At 41.0% G+C, this 12,270-nt stretch overlaps 1 protein-coding gene across 1 annotated transcript in view; it reads right to left on the reverse strand.

The window, feature by feature from the left end:
* Nucleotides 1-12,270, reverse strand: part of DGKA (diacylglycerol kinase alpha) — a 117,461-nt gene that overhangs the window by 48,682 nt on the left and 56,509 nt on the right. The window contains exons 6-7 of the mRNA XM_082245738.1: nt 8,218-8,267; nt 224-298 (exon numbers count right to left, since the gene is read on the reverse strand). Coding sequence (XP_082101864.1) covers nt 224-298; nt 8,218-8,267 — 125 coding nt within the window. The remainder of the gene's footprint in view (nt 1-223; nt 299-8,217; nt 8,268-12,270) is intronic.

The following is a 12,270-nucleotide window of genomic DNA, read 5'->3' on the forward strand; positions in this document are numbered from 1 at the left end:
CTTCTTGCTTTCCTCTGTTCCCCTCCTTAGATCATGACTTAGTCAACTATCACAACAACCCAGTTCTCAAAGACATAACAAATACACTACGAAGTATTGAAGTGTTTCTTCTTATAATTGTAGGCACTTACATGTGGCGCACATTCATGGCATGGGTTGTAAAAATCTATTACAAGAATTAAGAGATGGAAATGGTGAATAGACTCAGTAAAATATTACTTACCGGTTTAAGCTCAGTAATATCCCAGTCCAAGTACTCAGCAACTCTCATCATTTGGGTTATAATTCGATCTACCTCCTAGCAGAAAAACAACATCTCAGTAAAATATTTAAATAAAGATTAATTAATGGAATATATATGCACACCAAAGGGGACAAGGGGACAGAAATGATAGAAAACAATGGGGCGATGGTAGCAATATACAAATTTACCGGGGTTTATTTTTTTTAACCTAAACTTCTCCCTACATTTGTTTTACTCCCATGCTACCAAAGATCATGCAATGCAATTAAATATACTAAAAGTACATTTCTATGTCTGGCTATAAGATATGAATTATTAATTTATTATTATTTGCAGCCATTTAGCATTGAGAAAATTCACAAACTCACATATAGTTTATTTTCTTATGGCTGTACTAAACATTCCTACATAACATACACCTAAAAGAGATGTATGTTTTTTATAAGAATGGAAAGAAAAAGGGGTTCAATAAGCCCCTTTTTATCGATGGGATAGTGACAGGTATAGCTTAGTAACAAGGAGCTAGTTTGGCGGGCTTAGTGTGAGGAAAACCTGTTACTGGGGTAGAAAATAGCTGCATCGCTATGTTGGGTTAGAATAAGCCCCAATCCGAATAAGCCTTCCCTGTAGCTAGGAAGATCGTTTTGGATCGGAGCAGCTACTGAGGCTGCTAGGTTGGGTGTTAATGCTCATGTTTTGAAGAACATTGGTAGATGGAAGTCAAGTGCTTACCTCTCTTACATCCGCCCTAATTCTTTTTATTGATATTTTAGGACGCAAAAGGGTGTCAGTTTGGATCGTTGGCTATTCTTTTGTGCATTGGGCCCCAGGCAAGAGCTAGAAGGAGGAGCTATACTGAAAATATTGGTCTGGATCCTCAGGTTTTCAATGTTCAATGGTTCAGTAAGCGGGGCATGCACTGGTCTGAATTTTTATTTGAGGTTTGTAGGTTGTTACAGGTCCTTTCCCCCCCTGACGTTCTTATAGTTCATCTGGGGGGAAATGACGTCTGCAAAGTAAAAACCCTAGACCTAATATTTAGGATTAGGGATAATTTCCAATTTCTTAAGTCATCCTATCCTCAGATGACTCTGTTTTTCCCCCGAAATTATTCCTAGATTAGCTTTGTTCAAAAATCTATATTTGAAACCGTTAGAGAAAATTAGAAAGCGAGTTAACAAAGCTTTGGAGAAACTATTAGGCAGCGCTGGAATTTCTTCCTTTAGACATTTCGAGCTAGAGGGAGGAATTGGCAGCCTATACAGAAATGATGACACTCACCCGTCAGACATTGGGCTTGATATATTTAACGCTAATCTGGGCACTTGTGCCGAACGGGCGGTGCTGTGGGGTGGTGACAGGCGGGCGTAAACCGCCTATCTGGTGGATATTTGTTTGATGTATTATTTATTTGTTTAACCTGGACCGTAGTGGTCGGGTTATCTTGAATGCTTTGAATTGATGTTTTTCAAGTTATTAATGTTTTTAAACAAATAATAAACGGCCGCGGCCTTTTTAAATGCAACAGTAAGTGTGTAGTGTCATCTTTTTTAGTGTAAGTTTAGAGTACATGAAAATCCTGTCTACTATCCCATCATACTTACCTAGGTGGATGCAGCATTAAGGTTTGGCTAGACTTTTTCTTTAATAAATGTTCATTAAGCACTTAGCGTGTTTAGTAAACTGTGAATATTGCAAATTATCAATCACAACTTGCACCCCTAGATTTATTTAAAATGTGCAACGTGAACACTTAAAATAGAGGAAAAGCCTATTCTTAAAAATGTTCACTGTACTTACTGCTGGTGATCCTTATCTGTCATGCCTCCTGTAGCAACTTCACAGATCCAGGAATTTGAAATCCCCACTGCCCTCTCTTCTCTTTGTCCTGGACTGCGAAGACAGGCCAGATGAATTCTGATTGGTCAGCACCATCACATGGGTGGCACTGACCAATTAGGTTCCATCTAGTTGGTCCTGGTAGCACAAAACTGAGAAGAGAAACAGTGGATTTCAAATCTCTTGATCGGTGAAGCGGCTGCGGGAGCCCTTACAGCTGAGGATCAGCAACGGTAAGTACAGTGGGGTCCAGGGTTAGGTCACCTTTACAGTTTCACTGTAAAGGTGAACTAAAACTGTAAGCTTTGCAAATGTCTATAACTCAACAAAAGAAAGCTTTGAGGTTGATTTACTAAAATTGGAGAGTGCAAAATCTGGTGCAGCCCTGCATGGCAGTCAATCACCTTCTAACTTCAGCCTGTTTAATTAACCCCTTCCCACCTAAGGATAGAACAAATGTTAATGCCTAAGCACAATTTTGCAACTTTGACATATGTTAGTAAAACCATGGATATCATCACAACTACTTTGTGTATCCATGTTTTTTTATCATCAAAGGAAAACTAGACTGAAATATTAAAAAAATATTTTTATTTTATTTTAGCTGTATATTTCTTGCTATTACTGTAATTTATCACCAAACAACCCAAAATAAATTCTCCTGCTCCTGATAATCACAGTGATACCACATATGTGTAGGTTAGTTGTAGGGCCTATAAACAATGTTTTTTTTTATCCTGCCAAAAACACACCGACACAGACACTAACTGACACTGACTTTTGACCCCAACCGTGACTCTAACACTAACCATTATCTTTTTTTTTTCTTTTTTCCCCTTTATTTATTTATTTTTTTACACATTCTTCCTTTTTTTGCAAGATTTAGAAGAGGAAGTAAACACAGAGGCAGGCTCACAGTGACGGATCACTGTGATAGCCAATCAGAGGCTATCACAACGATCAGGTGATTCTGAACAGGGAGTCCCAGGTCCCGATCGTTAGTACGAAACCCGGGGCTCTTGGTGAGAGCCTAGGCTCTATCCTGGGAGCACACTAGGGTTGATTTACTAAAACTAGAGAGTGTAAAATCTGGTGCAGCTGTGGATAGAAACCAATCAGCTTCCAGGGCTGTTTGTCAAAGCTTAATTGAACAAGCTCCAGTTTTAGTAAAACAACTCCATTGTGTGGTGTGCTCCCAGAAGAAAGAGACATAGATATGTATATGGCCCCTTGGAAAAAGACCCACTTCCATGAGGCCGCATATATGCAGACGGTAGGCAGGAAGGTGTTAAGTTTTGAAAAAAAAACAAACTGGAAGCTAATTGGTTTCTATGCAGAGCTGCACCAGATTTTGCACTCTCCAGTTTTAGTAAATTAACCTTTTGTTTCATTTAAACCTACAGTGGGGAAAATAACTATTTGATCCCATGCAGATTTTGTAATTTTACCCACTTACAAAGAAATGAAGGGTCTAGAATTTTTATCATAGGTGTATTTTAAATGACAGGGACAGAATATCCACCTAAACTCCAGAAATTATACAAATGTTATACATTGATTTGCAGTTCAGTGATTGAAATAAGTATTTGATCCCCAAGCAAAACATGACTTAATACTTGGTGGAGAAACCCTTGTTGGCAAGCACAGAGGTAAGACGTTTCTTGTAGTTGGTGACCAGGTTTGCACGGAAAGGATTTTGGTCCACTCTTCTTTACAGATCTTTTCTAAATCCTTAAGGTTTCTTGGCTGATACTTGGCATTTTGAAGTTTTATCTCCCTCCATACATTTTCTATAGGATTAAGGTCTGGAGACTGGCTAACCCACTCCATGACCTTAATGTGCTTCTTCTTGAGCCACTCCTTTGCTGTCTTGGCGGTATGTTTTAGGTCATTGTCATGGTGGAAGACCCATTCATGTCCCATCTTCAATGTTCTTGCTGAGGGAACAAGGGTCTCATCCAAGATTTTCTCCAGAAGTTTGCCCACTTACAAAGAAATGAAGGATCTAGAATTTTTTATCATAGGTGTATTTTAATTGATCGAGACAGAATTTCAACCAAAAATCCAGAAAAAAAAAACCACATGATACAAATGTTATAAGTTGATTTGCAGTTCAGTGAGAAAAATACTTATTTGAACCCTTAGTAACCAACGATAATTCTGGCTCCCACAGACTGGCTATAGTATGATCTCATGTGGTACACAGATTAGTCCTGTCAACTTAAGAAGGTGCTCCTAACGACAACTGATTATGTGTATAAAAGACACGCGTCCACAGAATTTCTTTCTTCCATTCAAACCTCAACATCATGGGCAAGACCAAAGAGCTGTCAAAGGACTTTAGGGACAAGATTGTACACCTGTACAAGGCTGGAATGAGCTACAAGACCATCAGCAAGAACACCATCCTTACAGTCAAGCACGGAGGTGGACATTATGCTTTGGGGCTGTTTCTCTGATAATGGTACAGGCAGACTTTGCATCAGTGAGGGGCCATGTATTGTAAATTCTTGAATGAGAACCTTCATCCCTCAGCCAGAACACTGAAGATGGGTCATGAATGGGTCTTACAGCATGGCAATAATCCAAAACATACTGCCAAGGAAACAAAAGAGTGGCTCAAGAAGAAGCACTTTAAGGTTATGGAGTGGCCTAGCCAGTCTCCAGACCCTTATCCTATAGAAAATGTATGGAGGGAACTGAAACTTTGAGTTGCCAAGCAACAGCCAAGAAACCTTAAGGATTTAGAGAAGATATGTAAAGAAGAAGAGTGGACCAAAATCCCTCCTGAGATGTGTGCAAACCTGGTAACTAACTACAAGAAACCTCTTACCTCTGTGCTTGCCAACAATGGTTTCTCTACCAAGTACTAAGTCCTGTTTTGCTTGGGGATCAAATACTTATTTTACTCACTGAACTGCAACTCCATTTAGAACATTTGTGTTTTTGGTTGATATTCTGTCTCTATCATTTAAAATACACCTATGATAAAATTATAGACCCTTCATTTTTTTATAGGAGGGCAAACTTCCAAAATCTGCAGGGGATCAAATAAATATTTTGCCTACTGTATATATAGAGCACATTTCTCTGATTAAATAGTTATGGTGAGAGGATCACGAAGAACAAAAATGCATTTGGCAAGATCAATAGAGAGCACAGTAACCGCCTTCTTAAATTATAAGGTGTTTATTCGCTATCACTTTTTGGTGTGGCAATTGTTTTTAACGTCCTAGTCTTGATTTAGACATTATTGTAACATCAAGACTCTTAGGCTGCATTCACACCTGAGCGTATCGTTTTCAGGTATTTTTGGGGCATTTTTGTAGGTGTTTTTTGCAGTGTTTTTTGGGCGTTTAAGGAGCGTTTTTAGTGCGTTTTATGAGTTTTTTTGGGGGCGTTTTTTGCATGCGTTTTGATTTATGTTAAAAAATGGGTGTGTTAAAAGGGGTGGAGACCACCTGTGTGTGTTTGAAAAACGCCGGTGAATTGCCCATGAAACGCCGGTGAAACGCTGATTACGACGCTTTAATGCATTCCTATGGGACCAGAACAGCTTCTTGATCAGCCCAAAAAGAAGCTCCTGTACTTTTTTGAGGCACAGGCGTTTTGCTTCAGGGGAGAAAATGCTCAGATGTAAACTGAGGCCATTGAAATGAATGGGATTTTGATTGTTGGGCGTTTTGGATTTTCACAGATGAGCGTTTTAAGGGCTGAAAAACGCTCAGGTGTGAACAGGGCCTTATTATATTACTAAATTGATCTGTCAGATCTTTGTGCCCTGGGTATTTGATATATGTTATATATTATATGAAATACCCAGAGCAGAAACATCTGACAGCCTCCCTGATCAATATAGTAATATAGGAATCATGATTATATGAGCTAGGACTGTGTTCCTTTGATATACACATTTACAAAATTTCTGTTTTGATTGAAAAGATATGTTTATATGTTTTGAGCCTTTTACCTTTGCATATGTGTATATGTTCACTAAACAGTGTGTCAAGGCTTAAGACATTCTGCTTGTTCTCGAAATTGTATTTATCTCATTGTCTGAGCAAGAAATAAGGAAACATCCATGCATTATTCCTAATCACAGAACATTTGTAACCCTTGTGCCTCTTAACACTATGTACAACTGAGTGTCTAAAACATTTAGGGGTTAAAATATGATTGATACACACAGCTTTAAAAACAAAAACATTTCTATTGCTTTTGAGACCTAACTTAGCTGTAACGAAGGATGTCCTATGCCACAGGTGTCAAACACAAGGCCCGCGGGCTGAATGCGCCCCCCCCCCAGGCCATTTCATGTGGCCCTCGCACCTCTCCTGAAACTACGGAACCCCCTTTGTCTCTGCCCCCACCTTGTCTCAGTAGTCGGCAGAATAGAGGACAGAACTCCTTTGCCAGATCCTGTGCTTCTCTGTGCTGCTGCAGAAAGGCTCGTCTATGCCCATTACCCGATCTCAGCAGTCTGCAGCAGAGAGGAAGGCAGAGCTCCTCCTACAGATCCTGCACCTCTCTGTGCAGCCACAACACCACCTTGTCTCTGCCTCCCCTGCAGAGTTGTATAAAGTACTCGAAACCCATACTTGAGTAAAAGTACAAGTGCTCGATCAAAAAGTGACTTGAGTAGAAGTGGAAGTGCTCGATCAAAAAGTGACTTGAGTAGAAGTACTAAAGTATTCAACATTTTTTGTACTTAAGTATTGCAAGTAGTTTTTGAAAAAAAAAATGCTACTCAAGTACTAAAAGTAAAAGTACAAGTACTGTGTTATGTATTTATTAAAGAAAGAAGTCAAAAGTTTGAACATCATATTGTTTTTTATTATTTCAAATGCAGCTTTTATTTATGCATACAGTAGCATTTATTTTCGTATGCGCTGATAATAAACATGTTTTGAGCTTCATGAAACCTGCCATCTACTGTTCTGGCAGTGGTAATTTTTATAATAGTAACGAGTAACTATGCAGCACAAAAAAAAATATCGGAGTAGAAGTATTGAAATCATCGAAAAAATGTAGTGAAGTAAAAGTGGAAGTAGGAGAAAAAAATTCTACTCTAGGAAAGTACAGATACCGCCTTTTGGTACTTAAGTACAGTAGTGAAGTAATTCTACTTAGTTACTATACATCTCTGCTCCCCTGGTCTCAGCATTCAGCAGACTCTGTAAGCGGACTCCAGTCCTCCTCTGGTCCTCCTCCAAAACTTGCACTTTCTTCTTCCCAGATCCACCCGCATATTCTTCCTGGCAGTAGCACAAGGTAAGGGGGTGCATTTTGATGTAAGGAAGGGTGGGTGACTCTTGACTTATGATGGTGGCGGGGGGGGCTCTTGACATTTCATGTAAGGGTGTAAGGGGGCGTGGGGTGCTCTGGACGTCTAATGTTACAGATACAACCAGCCCTTTGAGGGCAACCATAATGCTGATGTGGCCCGCAAAGAAATTAAGTTTGACACCCCTGTCCTATGCCATGCAGGCAGCTGGATCCTGTAGAAGTCTTCTTTGCAGGGATGTCCTGTCCCATTCATGTCTCTGAACTTCTGGAGCTGTGATAGTTATTAGCTTGGGGGCCATTGGTTAGAACTGTAGTGAAGAAGCTCCTGACATGGGGCTTGTCCTCTCCTCAATCCTCAAAAGTTCTTACATTTTTTACACTACCTGTAACACAATGTGTTGTGTCATTCTTCTAACTCTCTATCATTCACAGACCATGGTACATGCAGTGTAAAGAATGAAAGGATTTTTCGCAATAGAGGAGGCCTCCTCAGAAAGGGCAGGTCCCCATTGGGAGCCTCTTCACTGCAGTTCAGCCCGGAGACCTGAAGCTAATAACCAGTGCAGGGCCATAAGCTCAGAACCAAAAAGAGGACCGGCATCCCTGCACAGAAGACTTCCACAGGATCCAGCTGTCTGCACTACGTCGGACATCCTTCATTACAGGTAAGTTAGGTCACCTGAGATATAGAGAACCAGCTTCCTTTAAACTTTAAATTTAAACAAGGATAACAATGTCTATTTTCATCATGTGACTGTCCCTATCCTGATAGCTTTGTGAATGGAGCCTAATGTTGGTAAATAAGCTTGTCTTGTCATATTGAATATATAGAAATAAAAGTAACTTACAGAACTGTCCAGAAGTCCATTGCTGTCTTTATCATATAGTTTAAAAGTAACTGTAAAATAATAAAATAGAAAATGAGTAAAGTCCTTGCTGTAATGAAGCTTTCTAACAGAAAGATGGCGACATTCTACTTTACACCTACACACATCAGAACATCTGGATTGACTATTTTTGCTTTTTGCTGTGTCACATATCCTGAAACTGAATTTATGTGTAATGGGTGGCATTAGTAATGTAATAGGTGGTATTAGTGAAGTGTAATCATGATATTATTTCAAATGCAAGATAATCAGCTTGATTTCTTTTACACACAAATTCTACATAGTTTACATGATGTCACATAATACATTTCTTTTTTGCATGCAAATTGCTCTAAAGAGCTTCTAGCTACTTTGGATAAGCTCACCATAAACATTACAATCTATGTACTGTACAGTCTTCTTTAAATTTACCTTAACCATGCAACACAAGGACCTACAAGACTAATCATTCAATTTGTAAGCAATCAGGTAAGCCCTCATACTAAATAGTTGCTGGTAAATATACAGCAAAAAAGCTGAAGTTTGGTGAATTAAAACAAAAAAAAAAAAACAGCAACAGCTAGAGAGTAGTAGTGAAAAGTGTGAAGTTTGCAGACGGCTGCTGTGTCAAGTTGAAATTTTCATTCGTTGGATTACCCCGAAGCCGTGACAAGCACTCATTAAAAAAGTGCTGACTATGCCCACCCATTTCGCTCCCCTGCTCCATTTATGAAAGTCATACTATCAGTTCCCACAATGAAAAGTGCTCGATAAACGAAGAAAGCAGAACTTTTAATTATCCCCCTGTCCCCCATTTATAGAGCATTCTTCACTGTGGGAACTGATAGTACAGGTTCTATGAATGTTGCAGGGGAGCAGAAGGGTGGGCACAGTTGCCATTTTTATTAAGTGCCTGTACCAGGTGTAGCCGTTAATATTAACCCCTGCAGCACCGAAAGATCACAGCTGTGGGGGTATCAGGGGGTAGACCACAGATTTCAACCGAACACAGCAGCCACCAGCTCACAGGACACTTTTCGTTCATTGTAGGTACTCTCCCTGTTTTTCTTTTATTTTTAATTCACTAAACTTTCGTTTTAAAAGATGGGAATTGATACATATATTCAAAGCAGAACCACCTTCGGCATGAATTAAACCAATTTCAAACATACACAGATCCTTAAATGTAGATACTCTTTTACCCAGAAAGTTCATATTGCCTTTACATTTTTATCTTTTAGGCCCCTTTCATACTTGTACGACCTGAAAGTTACGAGACTTTGATGCGACTTGAATCAATGCCTGTGTAATCTTGAGGTCTATGGACCTCAAGTCACATCAATGTTGGAGCAAAGTAGTGAAGATATGAATGGTACTCACTGGAAATCACAGGGTATGACTTGTCATGTGGCTTTGCAGTACCAAGTCGCAGGACAAGTGGCACAAGTATGAAAGGGGCCTTAAATACACTTCAAGGAATTAAGTGAGCTTCCTGCACCATTGCGCAGAAAACTGTCAGGAGTGGCGTGTGCCACATTACCTAAACAGATAAACCTTTTTTCAGGTCAGCAGACAGCTCCAATTCCTCTCTCTGTCAGTGTAGGGATTACAGCACATGAGCAGAGCCTGCGGGGATAACAACTCTGCTCCTCCCCCCTGAGCTGAGCTATGGGTGGGTACAACAGAGAGATTGGAGCATGCAGCTCCAGCTCTCATGTTCTCTGTGCTGCTTGTCACAGACACAACAAAGCAGACTGCTTCTATTTAACACAGGGGCTTTTGTTAATTAGGGGCAGCATCTGCTGCAGAATGAAATTATCAACATTTTCGGTTGTCCTCAGCTGTGGACACTAGTTTTGTTGACAGCCAGGAATTCCCTCATCCATGATCACAGGAGTGAGCTCTCAAATGCTGAGCATCAGAGGAGATAAAGCAAACGTGAGGAGGTTTGAATCAGAGATAGAGCTTGCTGTTGTGATGGTGGCAGTGAACAGTAATAGCTGGCTGTGTCTTAGCAACGTCCTAGCACAAAAGCAGGACAGCGAGATGTGATCTCTGGGAGCTTTTCAGTCAGGCTTCATGAGGTCTGTAAATGTCTACACTTATAGCGCGGAAAAGTTTGGTCCAAGCTGCACAGTTTGTTTTTACCTACAGATGCATATTATCTGCATAGGCAGTTTTTTTTAAAGGTGAACTATGCCTCTAAAACCTGGTCACCCAACAGAATATACTTATCTTCCTTCTCTCCCCTGCCTTTCATGAAATGGAAAAACTGTTACTTATGGGTATAGAGGAGCATGTCACTGTGACATGAATGGTGAGTGGCCAATGGTGGGGGGAATTGGTCCTATGCATGTTCCAACTGAAAATCCAATTTAAAGCAGGATTAAACCCAAAAACAAAAAATGTAATATATTGTAGCTTACTAATTCTTAGATGTCGTAGTTGCATTTTTTTTTTTTTTTGGGCTTGTTTCTTTTTGTTCTCATTTATTCCATCTGGTGATCTGGCCAGTAAGTCCGTAATTTTTAAACTTCCTTTAACAGACCAAGCTGGCCAGCAAAAGTGGCAGTTTAGACGGTTGAGAGAAACCATTTAGCACTGACAAAAGGTAAAATAAAGGTAGGAGAATAGCGCTGTGCAGCACCTGTGCTGCACTTCACCTTTATTTATTATATATTACTTATTTATTTTATTGTCCACATATCATGTACTTTGAGCCCCCATTCACACTGGGGCGACGCTACTTCGCACCGCGACCTCCGAGGTCGCGGTGCGAGCAGCGCGCCGCTACCTCGGAGCGGCCGCCACGGACTTCGTAACATTGAAGTCTATGGCGGTCGCCTCCTGGTCGCCCCAAAGAAGCTCCGGACCCTTTTTCTGAGTCGGAGCGACTTGTGTCGCTCCTATCAGAACGGGTCCGCAGCTTCCCTATGGGAGGCGACCTGCGGCATTCACACTGGGGCGACGCTACTTCGCACCGCGACCTCCGAGGTCGCGGTGCGAGCAGCGCGCCGCTACCTCGGAGCGGCCGCCACGGACTTCGTAACATTGAAGTCTATGGCGGTCGCCTCCTGGTCGCCCCAAAGAAGCTCCGGACCCTTTTTCTGAGTCGGAGCGACTTGTGTCGCTCCTATCAGAACGGGTCCGCAGCTTCCCTATGGGAGGCGACCTGCGGCGACCTGTGAGGCGACCAGGTCGCCTCACAGGTCGCCCCAGTGTGAACGGGGGCTGATACTTTGATTATTTATTTCATACACTGGTACCCCTCTAATACCTACCCCTACATACTATTAGTAGGCAGTGCCATTCCCCTACCTTTATTTTTCCATTTATATAGCCTCTGGCTATAGTCTAGGGAGGCTGCAACCCATCCATTTATTACACATCTATTTCCTTAGCGCGGAGTTTACCACCTTCACTGACAAAAGGTGCTTACAATGGCCAGATTTTATTCATTTATGTAAAGCCTTTATCCCAAAAGAAACAAAACTGTTGCTGTAACTGCCTAAAAAGTGTTAGCTGAAGTTCAGCTTTGATTTGTTACTCAAATCCATCTAAATGTGCCTGTGCTTTTAACACTATCATCCCTCCAGACTAACAATGCTGCTGTCCAAGGGTGTCTTCATTGCTCCTCCATTCAGAGTAGAGACACCCTAACAGGAATTGTGTTACTGGCAGGATAACATAGTAAAAATAAAGGAAAACAAGTCTACAAAAAGAAAACAAATACAGCCACCACACTTAAAGTGTAAGTTCATCGTTACAGAAAATCTGTAAGGTGACCTTACACTGGACCCCCTTTACTATCCCCCTTGGTCCCACTGCACTGTAGTCCTGCAATCCTGCTCTGACAGAGACCGGAACGCTGCTTTAACAGTCAGGGGATTTGTATTGCTTCTGACTTTCTCTCCTCGCAGCTCTGACAGGATGAGCTAGATGGATTCGGATTTGTCAGCGCCGTCCATGTGACGGTGCTGGCCAATAAGAATGCCTTTGTCCATACACCCTGAGAGGTGTGGAAAGGAGATTAAG

The sequence above is a fragment of the Pelophylax lessonae genome (genome assembly GCF_965119305.1).
Source record: "Pelophylax lessonae genome assembly, chromosome: 2".
Classification (NCBI taxonomy): domain Eukaryota; kingdom Metazoa; phylum Chordata; class Amphibia; order Anura; family Ranidae; genus Pelophylax; species Pelophylax lessonae.